Source organism: Ixodes scapularis, unplaced genomic scaffold (assembly GCF_016920785.2).
Source record: "Ixodes scapularis isolate PalLabHiFi unplaced genomic scaffold, ASM1692078v2 PGA_scaffold11__112_contigs__length_91849675, whole genome shotgun sequence".
In the NCBI taxonomy this organism is placed as follows: domain Eukaryota; kingdom Metazoa; phylum Arthropoda; class Arachnida; order Ixodida; family Ixodidae; genus Ixodes; species Ixodes scapularis.
This window is the reverse complement of record NW_024609837.1, coordinates 43099424-43116136: the sequence shown is the minus strand read 5'-3', so window position 1 is coordinate 43116136 and position 16713 is coordinate 43099424. Positions and strand designations below refer to the sequence as shown.

The 16713-nt window shown below is 48.5% G+C and overlaps 1 protein-coding gene across 1 annotated transcript in view; it reads left to right on the top strand.

Moving 5' to 3' along the window:
- The first annotated feature begins 2901 nt into the window (after window positions 1-2901).
- LOC8038744 (retinal-specific phospholipid-transporting ATPase ABCA4-like) overlaps window positions 2902-16713 on the top strand; it is a 38734-nt gene continuing 24922 nt past the window's right edge. Inside the window, exons 1-6 of the mRNA XM_029979928.4 lie at window positions 2902-3147; window positions 7204-8197; window positions 9349-9649; window positions 10546-10983; window positions 12239-12560; window positions 14226-15474. Coding sequence (XP_029835788.4) covers window positions 2902-3147; window positions 7204-8197; window positions 9349-9649; window positions 10546-10983; window positions 12239-12560; window positions 14226-15474 — 3550 coding nt within the window. The remainder of the gene's footprint in view (window positions 3148-7203; window positions 8198-9348; window positions 9650-10545; window positions 10984-12238; window positions 12561-14225; window positions 15475-16713) is intronic.

Here is a 16713-nt window from a genome sequence, read left to right as displayed (position 1 = left end):
TCCTCGATAAAATTCACGCTTGCAAAATATTGATAACATTCGCGCAAGACAAACGCAAACACACCGAGGGGCTTTACTCTGGTTTAGAGTAATTGTTACTTTAGTCTGGTTTGGTTATAGCGCCGCATACGGAGATATAGAAAACTGGTTCGGCTCGTTTTTTCTGGTGGGCAGCCGAGCGTTTCGACATGCCATAGCAGAGCGCGCAGAAAATCTCGGAGGCCAAACGCCGCAGACTAGTGTCACTAAATAAGCTACGCTTCAGAGTAACGACACTTGGCCATATTGTGGCTTAAAATCATGGTTGCCAGTTATCTGAAGCTTTATCTGAAATCACAGGAAATGCTTTTCCGCCCTCCACAAATGTTTAAACCGTTCGCGACAGAGCAAAGCAATATTTCATGACCTTCCTAATACCGAATCTAATGCTGAGGAAGTCGCACTTTTGAATCATGACGATCGGCCGTTGCGTCTGTTCTGCATACGAGCCAAAATGGCGGCGCCCACAACAATGTCGGGGAACGGAGTGCCGATACTCTAAGCGGAGCTTATTTAGTGGCTCTACCGCAGACCATAGCAGCCGTCCGCTGGGCAAATCTTTTGCCAGCACCAGCACGAGGCACGTAGCCGGGATTTTGTTACGGGGGGGCAGGGGGGGATGACGAAATGCTGTTTGAGGGGAAGGGGGAGAGGAGGCCCCAGAAAAATGGAAGATTTGGGGGGGAAGCCGCCCCCCCCCCCTCCCTTCACGTCATATACAAGACATATACTGCGGCTAAATAAGATGTTCTAGAATTTAGACAGTGAAGTTAACCAACCTTGAAATCAGGCCAGTCTTTTCTGGTGAAGCAGAACCCGTACATGTCGAAGTCGGCAGTTATGTCAGAATAATCTGAAATAAAATGGAAAAAAAGAAGACGTGGAAGAAAACGCATCTTCTAGGGCCCCCGCGAGGGCAAGGCAGAGAAGAAGCAGAGGTTCGAACCATAGGGTCGTCGAAGCGGTGAGTGCCCGTCGTTTGCACCACTCCGAAGGCCCGTTCACACACTTGCCTTTGCTTAGGACCGAGTTCGTGGGATGTCTCACGACGAGAAAACACACTGGCCTGCTGGTTCCGTTTATGAGGCGTCCCTGAACCCGCATTTCACTAAAGCGAAGGTGTATTGGCGAGATCGAATGTGCGTATCTGTCTATGAGCAATCGTCCTTTATCACACTGTCAAAAGTGTGTTTCAAACAAAAGAAAAAAAAAAAAAGGAAATGCGCGTAAACAAAGATGAAACCAGTGTTTTTTTCTCGTGGAAAGGGATTTTAAGATGTAAGGCACTCGGTCGGAAAGAGTCGCTAGTGTGTGTCATGTATCGGGACAGAGCGTAAAAACACGCTCAGTTGTTGGTTTATTTGCCGCTAGTTTTTTTGTCGGCAGGGTGTACTAGGACGGGGAGTGCGGCGATCGAGTATGTTTTTTTTTTAAAAAGCTGTAAAAGTGCCCGCCTAAAAAAAAAAAAAAAAAAAAAAAAAAAAAAAAAAAAAGCGAGATGGCGTTGTTGTTGTTGATTTGTATGTAGGTTCCGAGGTGTCATTGTCGGGAAGGAGCGCTTTAACGAAGGGCGAGGGTAAGACTAGCCGGGGAGGAGGAAGCAGATGGAACGCTAAAGAGAGAACAAGGTTTCCATCTCTCTTCTCCAGCGTTCCGTCTGCTTCCTCCTCCCCAGTCCGTCTTACCCTCGCCCTTCGTTCTTAGGTTGCAACAGACTACAGACCACTCAGCTGGGAAACTCACCGTTGAAACCTGGGCTGCCGGCGTCCACCGAGACCGGGCTAAATACGATAACAGCGCCACCCTTAATCTTTATTCATGTGGTTACCTTGAGCTTTGAGAAAGCATTTTTTATTTTTTTTGCGTAAAACAAACGGAAAAAAAAAAACTTTTTTTTTTTTTGTAAGAGCTTTTATTGGAGATTAGTAAAAAAATAACAGGGCGCGTGATGTTTTCTAAAATCTGTAGTTTACAAGGTTTTGTTGCACAATCAATGTTGTTTTTATACAACCATGTACCACCGGGGATTTCAGGTAGCGCGTCCCGACCTGGACGAGTCATAATTTCGAAAGGAATTTGCGGCATGTCCGCTTGGGAGACGGGGGTTGGCATCCCTGAAACCCCTTCCACCGTGTTTCCGTGTTTCGGCGCCAAAATGGCCGGTTAAAGTGGACGCTATCGAATAGGGTAGTCCCGAACCAATGCAAGCAGCCGCGCAGTTCCCCGAGTGGCCGTTGCAAGAAAAATTGCGGCGTTGCGATCGCCATTAGCTCGGTGAACCGTTTCCCAACTGAGTGGTTGTAGTAACGTTGGTTTCAGCTAAGTTGTCGATTCTAGAGAGCCAGCTCCGCCTAAGATTAGTTCATTGAGATCGAAGCTCAACTTTCTCCCGGCTAGATTTAGAGGCCGGTTAAAACCGGGAGGGAGTTTATCGCTTCCTGCATACTCCATGTGGCCTAAATTTCCGTCCTCTTAGCCCCCCCCCCCCCCCCCCCCCCCCCCCCCCCTCCAAGGGGTGGTACTTTCTAGATATGTGAACTCATCCTGAGCACGCACAGTGAACAGCGCACTCAAATGTAGCGTCCAGGGACCAGCATTATGTATATATGGAACTGATTTCTTGGGCATTCGGTGAGATTCTCGTTGAATGATGAACGGCAACTTTAATTGGGTTCTATCTTACTCTACTCCCATGCCAACTGGAGTCATCACAAATTGAAGCCGAGAAATCACACCAAATATAGGCACCTCATGTTCAAGACATAGTCTATTTTTTTTTTTTTCGTGGGCTGCGGGACGTGGGATTGGTCGTCCTCTTTTCTTGGACCGTAATCTAGAGACGGTGCTGTGGCCCAGGGAACCATGGGTGTGGTCTCGCAAGTCTTGGCCATCATCTGGAAAGACGTGTACGTGCAGAAGATCAAGCGGCACTACTTCATCACCGCTGCCGAGATCCTTCTTGTCGTCGTGTGCTTCCTCTTCGTGGAGAAGGACCGTCCCATCCTGGACGCCCCTCCGGGTTGTGCCGGCAATGTGTCCTGCCTGCGCCTCGCCAAACCCCAGGTCTACCCGGAACGCAGCCTCGCAGACTTCCGGGGACCGCAGATGGTGAGACGTCTGAACGCGCACTCGTCATACTCTGGTCGCCAATAAGTTCTGCTAGAGCCAGTAAACAAGCTACACCTCTCAGTGGCAATGCTTCAGCCAAGTTTCAAAATCATCGTCTCCAGTTCTTGTAAACTTGATCCAAAATCGCAGGAAACGCTTTTCTTTTTTCCGGAGTCGCTCGACTCGTCAAGCACAAATTTGGGGCCAAAGTTCGCGGAGCGTGCTGATTGGACTCTCGCCACGATGGCGGCGCGCTGGACGAGATGTCGATCATCCGAAATCTTTCGGTGCTTAATTAGACCTTACTGGAAAATCCCAGGAGACCTTGCAACGAGGGGAATTGTGGGGCTGTTCGGATGTACGCTAGGGGGGGGGGGGGGGGGGGGGGGGGGCTTGTGTTGGTGCGAACGCTTCGTATAACTTGGTAGCGTCACGTGATTTATTCTTTCTTATCGTTAGGAACTCAGAACACAGGCAAAACTTAAGCGAACGGAGAAGAAGGTCATCACATACTCTGTTTTGCTTTGTTCGCGCATTCTTTGCGTTCTGAAATCAGTAATTATTGTTAAATTAACGTCAACTTCCTATTGAATGGGTTAAAACAGCGCAAAAAAGACGAAGGCCCAGTAAAAGGAAACACCCAGACACAGTGCTTTCTTTCATTTTCCTTTGTTTCCTTTTACTGGTCCTTCGCCTTTTTTTGCGCTGTTTTAACCCATTCAATATGACCATCAACCAACTCGCCCAACTTTACACCTTGTCAACTTCCTCTTCGATTCTTGGGTAATTTCACGTGCCGTACATCTAAACATCACAATGCGTAAAGCAGACGCTGAGAGCACCACATATTTCTGAAAATGTCTCTTCCAGCGAGATTGTGAAACACAAAGTCGTAGCGAGCTTCATCGGAGCGCGCTCGAGCGACACCTTGGGGCCAGCCGAATGAACGGCTGCACTGATGACGTCAGGCCCCCGTGTCCCTGCATCCCTACGCCGCGTTAGTGTCAAGGGGCCCTAGCAATTACTTTTTTACTAATTTTTAATTTGCACCGAACCTGAGCGCACTGAACGTAGTAACTTTGTGAAACTTTTCTTTCCTCAAAATTCCCATTATTTTAAAAGTTATAGGCAAATTAAAATTACAAAAAACAAGCAAGAAATAACCTCCCTCATGACGTCCTTGGTTGCTTGAGAGTGGCCGTGAACTGAAGGAGGGGTAGTGAGCTTATCGAGCGCTCACGGCTGCCGCACTCCTTGTCGACGGCGCGAGAGGGCGCCATTAAAGCGTGTTCTGTAGAGTTCCTGTATAGCTACAGGGAGCCTATACAGGAACTCTAGTGTTCTGGATCGGCTGTATGCAGCGGGCAGCCGGAGAGGCTCTCATTGCATTTGCTGCGCGATTAAATACTAATTCGGCATGACACTTCACCGGCCACAAACGTCAGCAAACACGGGGTAAAGATCAGCAGTTCAGAATGGGAGCTACTTTGCGCTGCTATACCGCGAAATGGCCTGACCGCAAGACAGAGCTTCTCGGCGAAAGCCTTCGGAAAGCTCGGAGCCCGTCGGATCTTGCTGCAAATACGACCGCAGCGCCGCCGCGTACATCCGGGACTTTTCCGTGTCGGCGCCTGATCCCACTACTCCTTTCTAGTATGCGCCGCCTTTTCCACCGCTTGGTGGGGGTATGTCACCGGGTCATTTCTTGTTTCCGTACTTTATGAACTGCATTCGTTTCTTTTTTTAACTAAAATACTGAACGAAAACAACTTTTATAAACAATTGAAAAGGTTCGCGCCACTTATATTTGGTATTTCGACCAAAAAAGAAGCCTTTAGCGGCTCTGACCAGTAGTAAGCCCAGGACCAAAGACGTCACATTTTGCGCGCTTTCGGTACCGCGGGTCGCCCTCGTCGGTGGAGGAGGTTTCCGCGTCGTCCGGTTAAAATATGACGCACTGATAGTCAGTTACTCTCTCCGTGCCCGCTGGCTTGCCCGAACCCCAAGAGACGTGGAAACCGCAAAAAAGGTAGAGGCTTAAATATGATTGCAGGGCCCCTTTAAGGAGTTTTCGTAGATCGTTTCCGCTGTCCCGCAACGGCTCTCCGCAACCAGCTACGCCTGCCGGAACTCTACAGTCAAGGCCATCGGCGCGCCGGCGCAGTAGCGGCTGCTTCGTTGCGGAGGGCTTAGCGGAGGGGGAAACGCGGTTTACGAAAACTCCCTAATGCTGTCTAGGTTGACACTAGGCGAGTGCCGAACTTTCCCGTCGCTAGACTCGTCGTTTGTGGAGGCTATCGGTGACGACAAAGTGACATGGTCAACAGCGCTACCGGAGTCACCGAGATGCGTTGTGGGTAGTGGGGAAAGAGAAATAATGTAACCTGGGGACGAAAAAAAAAAAATTACAATCAAAACGCACGCAAAAAAAAAAAAAGGGGGGGGGGGCAGGAAGTGTCGTAGAGAATATTCAGGAGATAGAGAGAGATGGAGATGGGGAGGGGGTGACGATAGTGAAGAAGGGGGATATCCCGTCTCCCGAATTTGTTTTATATACCTTTCTGAAATGTCTTGAGCAGGGGCGATCGGATGGGTGGATGGATGCTATAGAGCAGGGGTGGCCGGGCTGACCCGGCCTAAGAGCCGCAAACCAAACCACGCAACTTCCAAGAGCCGCAGAGGGGGACAAACTTTAGTCCAGAGCAACAATCGAAACTCTAACTACTTTCAATCTATCCGTGTCAAAAGCAGTCCAACTCGACGTGAGGTAGGAGAAGCATAATACAACCAAACCGCAACCTGTCCTTCGAGTTAAAACGCGGTCCATTTCTCGTTCTGGGGAAGTGCAAGGGGGAAGGGGGAGAGGGGAGAGAGCCGCGAGCCGCACTTTAATACGCGAAGAGCCGCATGCGGCTCGCGAGCCGCAGCTTGGCCACCCCTGCTATAGAGTATTTAATTTAGTCTGTAATAGCAAACGCAAAAAAGATGACCAGTGCCGCGACCTTACACCATTTTGGTGCTGCTTGATTTGCTCCTTAAAGGGGTAGGGAAACGAAATTTCAGCGCTCATTTTCTAGCTTTAATGTGTTGCATGTTGCACCCTAACCTCAAAAACACCAGTCTTCCGTTGAAAAGCACAAGAAAACTAATTTTAAAGTAAATAAACGATCTTTCAATGTGCACCTGGTGGATGCATGCGGAGCCTATTTGGGAGGTAGTCTAGCAACGTTGTGGAGACTGCTACGTAGTCGTGACGTAGCAGTTTCCTTCGGAGCAGCGCCGCTCTTTGGCATTTCAACGTTTTCCTTCTTAGCTTTCCTCCTGAACTCACAAATCGCGCATTGTACCAAACGGTCCAAGAAGACGGAAAGGAAGAACTCCCTTCTTTCTCGGAGCCTCGTTCGTGCAACCGGAAACAGCCATTGTCCCCCTAGAAGATTAGCCCGTCGCTCCAAACTCGAACAAAAGTTGCTTTCCCCACCCCGTTCAGCCCTAAGCTGACAGTGTTGTGGAAGCTACGTGCTCCTTGGGCCAGCCACACGCTCGTCACCCCACGGATACTTCGAGCGGCTCGGTTGTAACGCGCTGACGCTATTGACACCACCACAACGCTGACACCGCCACCAAGGGCAAAGCTCATAACCACGCTTGCCTTGCTACTCCACGAACGCGGGAAATCTTTTCTTTCTGTTTTTGTTTGCGCCGGACATCCCATGACGCATCGCGCTCTCCGCTCGCTTCTCTTCGAGTGCTTGCTCGAGTGCACCGTTTGGAACGAAAAATATAGCCAATCGTTCAAAATACAAACGCGCGATTATGATTTACGGTTATTATCCGTCATGCTTGACTCATTTCCGAGCGAAATTTGAATATTTCAATTTATGTTTCCGCACCCCTTTAAAGATAAACAGAGTATAGCTCTTTCCTGTGGGATATCATACGACGTGCATGCGCCCGATATTATTCGCCAGAGTCTGAAGCGCTATAGGAATAGTGTATAGCGGTATGTAAAACACTGCGGATTTCATAAAGTGGCTCTGCCTCTCTCTCTCTCAGGTGCTATACACCCCGGTAGGTGGCGCAGCCGAAGTCCTGATCAAAACCGCCTTCGCCTCCACCAGCACAACGCTGCGAGGTTTCGCGAACGTCCCAGACCTGCTCATTCATTTCCGAAACATTTCCACCGTTCCCAAACGAGGACCCCAGCAAAACGTCGTCACGGTCCGGTTTTTCAACGCCTCCAACCGCCGCCCAGACGACCTCACCTTTAACGTCGGCTTCTACGAAGACCCCGCCTACCTCTCGCGGCGACACAAGGGCTACGGGGTCTTTAAGCCCCTTCCGGACAGCATGACTCAGCGGTCTTCGATAGCCTACTGCCAGCTCGCACTAGCGCGAGCCCATCTAGACAACGTACGAAGGCTGAAGGGCTCCTCTGAGCGCGCGTACAGCATCGCAACCAGGAGGATCCCTGAGGGACCGTACCCTCTGGACGCACCAAGCAGGAGAGGCCTGATGCCTCTGCGGATCGGCATGGGGTTTGCCGTACCCTTCTGCATCCTGGTGGGAAGACTAGTGGACGAGACGCAGAACGGGATGCGCGAGAAGCTCCGTCTGGTGGGGCTAAAAAACGGTGTCTACTGGCTGGGGCACTTTCTGGCGGCCATGGTGACCGGCGTGCTCAGCTGTGTCTCCGTCATCGTCTACATGCTAGCGATTAAGAACCATAAGGGCCAGGAGACGCAGAGCTTTCTGAGTGACATCAACGTCCTGGTACCGGCCATCTGCTTCCTCATCTTCTGCGGGCAGTATATCACGAACGCGATGCTGGTCTCTCTCTTCTTCTCGGATCCTAGCGCTGCTGTGGTGTTCGCGTTGTTGTACTGGCTGTCGGCCTTTCTCGTGCCTTGGTACACGCTCGAGGATCTGCTCAAGGGTCGGTCGGCGCACTACATCCTACTGGGTCGCCCGACCAAGCTGATTACCTCTGTACTTCCGTGCATGGGGCTGCATTGGTGCTTCAGGATCATGGGCTGCGCCAACTTGGTCGGTAAGAATCGTCCGTTGTATTTCTGCATATTGAACGCTCGTTTTTGTTCACTAGGATAGTTGGTAATATCTACCTTATTAACCTAACGAATTTAAAAGGTTCAAATAAAAAGGCTGTTCCTGAAAATGCGGTATTTTCTGCTTACAAACATGTAAAATATCACGTTCATTGTAGCAGCGCATGTTTGATCTTCCAGTCAGCACGTTATCTCCGCTGCTAAGTATCTCACCCTTCCGTGTATTGTAATAACTCCCTATGCAGAGTTCCCTGGCAGATTTTGACACGCGGACATTGTTTATAAACAATGGGATCATTGTTCAAATACAGTAGACTCTCATTAATTCAAACTTGTGGATAATTAAAACTAACATGCAGGTCCCGCCCTATGCGTCTCTATGGGAGGAAACTCCCTGTAATTCAAACATTGCTTTATTTAAACAAATTTTCATTTCCCCTCGAGTTTGAATTAACGAGCTTCGACTGTATATACTAATGTCACGTAACACTCGATATTGTAAGTGGAATAGAAACTCTGTTTATTTCCGGACGTAAGTTACAATTTACTCGAGAGATATAGGTACAATTTCCTGCACTTTTTGATTGCCTAATTGTCTCCTGAAGTGATACTTTTAAAGGTTGGCTCATATACGGCACCTGAGATAAGAGTGAGCTGCTGCTTTCTCTTAAAAAGAAAGAATATTCCAGTTACGAAGTATCCATAAAGTAAATTACGGTGATTGAATTAGTGTTTACTGACCAAATATTTATACTGGATCCGAGAGCTGCAAAACGCCACAAGTTGCAAACTATCGCTATACCTCGCTCGTCTGCGAACAGCATAACGCTCCACCGTCGGTGGTCTAATTTTTTCACAAAAAGGGAGGTTGAACTTGCTCCAGGTAAAATGCACCACCTAAATGCACAGTCGGTGAAATCTTTAGCCTTCTATGTACAGACGCAGATTTTTCTGACAGTCTTCATAGTCCCACACTGAACTCTCATTTCAACTTAGCAAGTACGGGACGGCCGAAAGTAATTAACAAAACCTGAAAGTATAATTACATCACGCAGCTCTTTCGTCAGATAAAGTCAGTTTAACCTTCGTGAACCAATGTGATAGCCGCTTCTTTTGCTTCCCACGCTTCTGCCAGGCGAACACTACTCCTTGAGCTCCGTGGCGACCCCCGTTCTGGAGCTGGACAACGTGACCATGCTCGACATCTGGATGGTGATGCTCGCACGGATCGCCTTTGTCTACCTTCTAATTTGGTACTTCGGCAACGTGCTCCCCTGGGTTGTCGGGGTACCCCTGGCGCCCTGGTACCCGTTTACCTTACGATACTGGTTCCCAGGACGGCAGGGAGCCTTTACGTTCATTCCGCCCAAAATTCCGGATGGAGTGCACTTTGAGCCGTACAAGACAGACGCCGAGGGAGCCGTGTTCGTGAATAGGTTCGTAGCACCGAAGTAGATCTATACAGTGTGACACGCTTAGAGGAAAACAAAGACGGTCGATCTAGCGAGTATGGTGGCGACGTGTATAGATTCCCCTCATGCATGTAGCGTGCGTGTTCTTGGCAGAAGAATTCTCATCCCAGAGTATAATATTTTACCGTACACGGCTATTTTATTAGCTACTTGCGCCTTTAGATTAACTGCTGGGATACTGTCTTCTTTTAGGATCTTCGCCAACGGCTTTTTAAAAAAAAGTTTCTGTTTACTGTCCATGGGATTCGCTTTTTAGTATGATGGTGCCCCTGCATGCTGTATGGTACTGTCGCACGGCGGTACGGCGTACTGATACTGATGCCAAAATAAAAGATTTTTTTTTGTTAAAAAATAAATGGATAAATGAAATCAAAAAATATATATTCTTGAGCTAGAGTGGTTACCAGTCGACTTTGCGTCTTTAAAAGTTTTTAAACTGATCCCGTCAGTGGAAGTCAAGTTGGTGGTTTGTAATCTCCTAGGGCCCCGTTCAAACTAAAAAAACAAAGACAGTGCAAATAAAATAATGGCTTCGAGGCAAATTGTTGGGTCTACGGAGCTGCCAGGTTTTAATTCTGTTAGCGATAAGACGGCAATTTATTTTAAAGAGCGCTGCGTCTAACTAAACGATCGTTCCGTTACACGTCCGAACATCCCCGGTGGGTTGAAATGGATAATTAATCCTTCGCTGGGCGAGTGCGCTCGTCGTTGTTTTCACGCATAACCCCCCCCCCCCCCCCCCTCACTCACACACACACACACACACGCTCACATTTTTTTTTTTACTTATCAATTGACTTTCACTAACTCGCGTGTATTGTATGGCGCCCATGCGTAACTTAAACCCTTGCTTTCTTCAGGCTCGACGCCGACCGCAGTCAGAGGTCGGTGCTGCACGACACCAACTTCAAAGCCTTCACAGGCGAGATCATGACGATCCTTGGGCCCAACGGATCCGGCAAGACGACGCTGTTGAACATCATGTCTGGTAACCTGGTTCCGAGTGGCGGACAAGTCATCGTGAACGGATACGACATGCACGTGCAAACGGCCAGGGCCCGCTCGGAGCTCTGCATGGTGAAGCAGACGGACGTGCTCTTTGCCGACCTCACAGTCCAGGAGCATTTGCGGTTCTTCGGTTACATCGGCGGACTCTCCAACGACGCCCTGCGCACCAGGATCGTGGAGGTGGAGGGCCTGTTCAAGCTCTCGGACGTGTCCGGTATCACGTCTTTGTGGCTGACGAAGGTGCAGAAGAGACAGCTTGACCTCGCCATTGCGATGGTCACCTGCCCGAAGTAAGTACATATAACGCCCCGGTTCGAATCACAGAAAAACAAATAGTGCAACATTATTTGTTTTAATAGTTTTCACACGTCGCAATAACGTAGTTTTGTGCTGTAAATATTCTATTCTAATATAACGTATTTTCCCGCGAACTGTTCGAAAGTGAAATTCATTAATAGTGAACGTGAACGTGAGAGTGAACTAGTGCGCCATTTTCTTTCTTTCTAACCAAACGTGGAAGGAAAACAAAGTTGTCCATACTCTTTCTTTTAGTGCTTTTCGTGTTGGGTCGATCGTTGGGTTTGATTGTTTCTTAGTTAACTTCTCTGTTTGCTTAATAAAGTTTTATTGGCCTCTCATGGCGGAATTGTGCAGCCCATTTGTGTTAAGACCACCCCCACTCTGGTTAAAGAGTTCAGAATGTACCTTGCACTACGAAGCTCCAGTTGAAACCCACTTTTGGAAAGTTGAATCTCGCTTAGTGTAGAATGGGTGATCCGCCATTTGAAGGCGGGCAAGGAGCCGTCGTCAAGCAGAATCTTGAGGCAGAGTTGTACGCCGGATGACTTAAGTGACGGGCATTATGAAATGGTTTCTTCTGGGGCCGGATGTCCCAGCATTCTGTTAACAAAGGGGAGCATCTGTGCGGTGCAATGAATTAGGAGGCTTGATAGGTTTTGGCTTTTTTCTAATGGCCTTCTCCTTCTTTTTTTTTTTTTTTTTTTTTTGGGGGGGGGGGGGTGCATTTCTGCTGCTACAGCGACCGACGATGCTAGCAGTCTGAGTGAAGAAATAGATGTCCGCTGTGTTGTACTGCGGTAATAAATTTGCTCCTTTGCTAAAGCCGCGCAGCCGCACTGCTCGCACATTATGTAAGGCTCACGTAGTTTCTCTGCAGACACATTAACAGAAACATCTGCGGACACGCCTCAAACACCTTTGGAGTAGGTTTGCTACGTACGTGTCTGTTTCGAATACGCCTAAAGTCAGATTTTGTATGACCAATGTGACGGAATCGTCATTCAAGAAACAGATCACGCCTCGGGCAGCTTCTACAGACTGGCTTTTGTGCGATGTACTGGCAGTGCGACCAAGGTTTTAAGCTGCAAGGTTATAGATCCCACGCTTACAGCCTAGATGACGTGGAAGCGCTGTAGTCTATAAAGTGTAAGCTTTGTTCGAGGCAACGCACTCCGCTTGTAGCTTGAGCGTATATGTATGGGCAACTCACTAGAACCCGCTTGCTATACTTTTTTCTTCCCGCAGGGTCTTGCTTTTAGATGAACCAGCCGTCGGCATGGACGCAGTGTCCCGCGTCACCGTCTGGGAGGAGCTGATCCGCATCAAGAAGGACACGTGCATCATCATAAGTACCACGGACGTGGACGAGGTGGAGGCCCTTAGCGACAGGGTCGCCATCTTGGGCTACGGAGGTCAGAAGTGTTACGGCACGCTGGCTTTCATCCGCCGGCGCTACGGGTCCGGCTACAACGTCCGCATCCAGAAGGGTCCCAAGTTCCAGGCGAAGCTCCTGATGTCCACCGTGAAGCAGAAGGTCCCCGATGCCTACGTTCTTCAAAGCCACACGGTACGGGACTGCCGAACCTGTATCTGAGGTCTGTCGAGGGGCCTTATTAGAACTCTCTTACGGCAAAAGCCCTTATTGGCGAAGTTTCGCAGCAGATCCCCGCGCATGCTATCATGCAGTAAACAGTTGCTCGACTACTGTATAAGCCCGCACAGATGCAGACCTGCAAGAGTGCACTCACAAAAGACACATAAAGAGTGTTTTAGCAACATGTTTGGGTACGCAGGTGCCCGCTAAATTTAGCGGGAAACTTTCTTCGCCCAATTTAGCGCTGAATCAGTGTCATGACATTAGGACGCTACGGTATCACGTGGCGTTAATCGCAAGACCCATTCAATTTTTGCGCCGGAAAATGATCTCCGCTAAATTTTGTGAGGAAATATTTTTCTAAATCTAGAGATAAGTTTTCTCCGCTAAATTTAGCGGGAATTTAGTTTCACGCACGTGGCGTCATGGTATCACCCGACGGCAGAGTGTCACATAATCATCCCTTTCTAAATTGCTGAATTTCAACACGGCGGTGTAACTGAGTGTGCAGCGTCTCGCCGTTCATTTCATGGTCACAAGAAGGAACCGGGAATGTTTTGACTGCAATTAGAAGAACACAAATATATGTTACCCATGCACCTAAAAGTCCCGAAGAAGAGGCTAGCCTCGAGGAAACTGTTCTCGGTTTCATAACTCTTTTTATGCAGACGTGCGAGGACCGCTGAGTAATCACCATAATCCGAATCACGTGCATGTGTGCGCGCGTTTGAGTACTTGCGCGTGTGTCGTGAAGGTTTCGCACGTCTATGAATTTTTTCACTTCCTACAATATTTTATTTACGATGGGATGTGGAACTTACGCTTCAGTACATACTTATTTTAGGTTTATATAATTATTTAAATGTTGACGTTTTAGAATTTGCACTAACATCCGCATGTGTAGACCGAAATCGAGCCGCGAAATGCAGAATTGCATATTGATCTGCGTTACACGTAGTGCAAAAAACTTTAGAGTATACGTTGGAGGTACACCAAATTCCCTCCTAAAATTATTTAAAATGAACTTTTCTTTTTATACGTCGACCTCAATATGGATATTAGTTTCGGCCCTAAATCAAAATGTGTCTTGCAGAGGAAATAATGCTATAATTGGTTTTCGGGAACTTTTCATGACATTTGCGTTTTGTGCCGGCATTTAAAAAAATGTTTCCTTGTAATTCAACGTTCCTAATAAAAAGAATACTACCGGAGATTTATTTTGACATTATAAGTTATAACCCTATCACAGTTAGTGCTTCAAAGCCAAGGGAAGTATCCGACCATTGGCTTCTTGCTCAGCTTTGAAAGAGACTGGAAACGACGTTAATTCAAGATCTCACTTGTACAGCACAAGTAACAATTTAAGTTGACTCAGTTACGTGGTATGATGAATAATTGATACAGGCTCCAAAACTGAAAATATCGCTCTGGTTTTGGATCAGGTAATCGCTGTAATGACAGTACTTTAATGGCGGCAGGAGCTCGGAATCTTCTTGAGCCTTCAATGCCAGTTATGCGCCGGCATTATCGTTGGCAGTTGAATAGGATTAAATAACATTGGAGTTTCGTGAATCTCAACAGTACCTCACTTGTTGTAGCATCCTAACCCTGGCGCACTTTTTTCTTCCCGGTTAAAAGGACTTTATCATCTTGGGTCTCGGCGAACGTACCGGGTACGCTCCCATTGCGACTGTGCTCAGGGAATTCGAACTCAACGGACAGAAACTGGGCATCGCCTCCTTCAGGGTGAGCGTGATCACCATGGAAGACATCTTCATGCGCGTCGTCCTTGAGGTGGATACCGGCGCCGTTGAGGCCGGAAAATCGGCAGCCATGTCCAGGTCAATCAAACGGCAACGGGAAATGAAGCAGACCGCAGCTGCTGAACTCATCGATCAATCCGAAGACAACCTGGTCATCGCCACGGAGAAAATCACCGGTATTAGTCACATAATGGAAGAACAGTACGAGTCATCGGTTCAGATCGAAGCCCACGTGAAAGCAATGTGCGACTTGAGAACCGGGAAGCCTAACAACCGCCAGATCTTTCTGGCACTGCTTCAGAAGCGGCGAAGCTACATGCTGCAGTACATGGCACTACCGGTTACCTGCTGGATCGTCCCCACAGTGTTGCTCTTGGTCCTGTGCAAAACGGAGGAGTCGTCGAGACGTCAACTAGAGGTTAACCTGGCGGCTGATGCTCTGCCCCACAACCTTCACTTTGTTCATCCGGAAGGCGACGTATTCTTGGAGCACGACAAAAAGTCCACAGCGGCCGCGGGGGCATTCCGGCTCTATGTAAAACCGGAAGGACACAATCTCAAGGAATTCTCAAACTTGTCCAGCTTTCTGGAAGAGCTGAAGACCAAACGGACTCAAGATGATCGCTACTTGATCGGTGCCCAGTTTTCTTCCGGCCAGACCGACGAGTCGAAAGGCAAGGCTGTGGCCTGGTACGATGGGGACGTGTACCACACGCAGTCGGTGTCCCTCACCGCAGTGTCTACAGCACTGCTCCGTCTGGTGTCGGGAGATTCCAAAGCGTCCCTTCTGTCTGTCCAGAAGCCTCTTAGGCACGGCTACACGATCATCACTTCCCGGCGTTTGTCTAGCATAAACGTCACCACGGAACTGGCGGCGCTGCTGTCCGGAAGGACAATTCTTCTGGTCCTTCTGCCACTCGCGATGTCGGTGAACGTGGCGGCCTTCGTACTGTTCCCAATCGACGACCGAGTGAGCAACTCCAAGAAGATGCAACTCATCTCAGGGGTGTCGCCGCTGCTCTATTGGCTCTCGAACTACACCTGGGACATGATGATGGGTCTGGTGTCCATTGTCTGCATGTTCATCCCGGTCCTGTTCTGTCACAGCACGTTCGCTTCGACCGGTGAGCTTTACGCAGTCTTTCTTCTCGCGTACACCCGTTTGCAAGACCACATGTTTGAAGAACTTGCCTGGCCGCTTTGGGTAGAAACCGCTTTGGTCCCGTACTATTCTGGCAAGCCTGGGCATGCCTTATCAAAGTGCGTGTCCGCTTTGGGTAGCCTGCATCACCTAGGCTAGGTGGCGCAAGCTACCGCCCGTTATAAATCGTACAGCCGTTATTATCCATCCATCCATCCATCCAGCTTAAATATCAGAAGTGATAACACACCAAGAGTAAGATTGCGATGCCCAGAGGCCGTACTTGAAAACGTGTATTGAAGATGGAGATTCGGTAGCATTTAAAGTAGTCTTGTCAGATGAGAGGGAGTGTGGCCGCGGAAGCGATAGTTCAGTAATGAATGTACGGTTGTGACTGATTGAAATGAAGTAAAAGGGCTGTATGACCGTGGGTGGCACAAGCGTCACTCTGTGGTGGCCGGAAGAACTGCGAGCCCGGTGTGAGAGCCGGTTACAAAGTTGCCGGCCATCAAAGTACGAGTAGGTTTGTTCGGCCCTGGCATTTTTACCGAAACAACGATTGCGCTCAACGAGATTGTCCTACGATAGTGGGCACATCCTACACATATTTCCCATGATAGCTGAATTACCAACAAGCATAGGGGTATCGTTGACTCAGTCTGGTTCAAGGGGGTTATGGCAGAAATGTTTGAATGAACTGAAGTAAGGAACGATATGTTATGCTTCGTTTCACCTCAAGTCCAGGCGCAGCCGACGCTAAAACTTAATGGGACCAATCAAGCAGCGTTAAAAGCGCAAATAACTGGGATTTTATGTTTGTGATTGGTTCAGCGATGATAGAACATACAGAGAAACATTACAAGCACCGTGATGGTGCGCTTTTGTCGCTGTCTGATTAGTTCCTTCATCTGGTAGCGTCTACTAAACGAAGTATAGTTTGACATTTGTCAGCATTGCCATTGCAATATTTTGGAGACTTTAGAAACGAACGAGTGGCATCACTCAAAAAGCTGTGTCGATCATTGGTAGGAAGGGGAGCGTTGGTGAACCCATTTCTTTGGCTCTGAAGGAAGCCTTCTAGCCGTCTTTGACCATCATATCATGTACCAGCATATCATGTTAAATTGTAATTGTGTTGTGTGTATGTTTATACAGCCGGAAGTTAGTCAGCCGCACTCTAAGAAAAAACGGGTGTAGTCGGGTGTATCAGCATCACATGCAC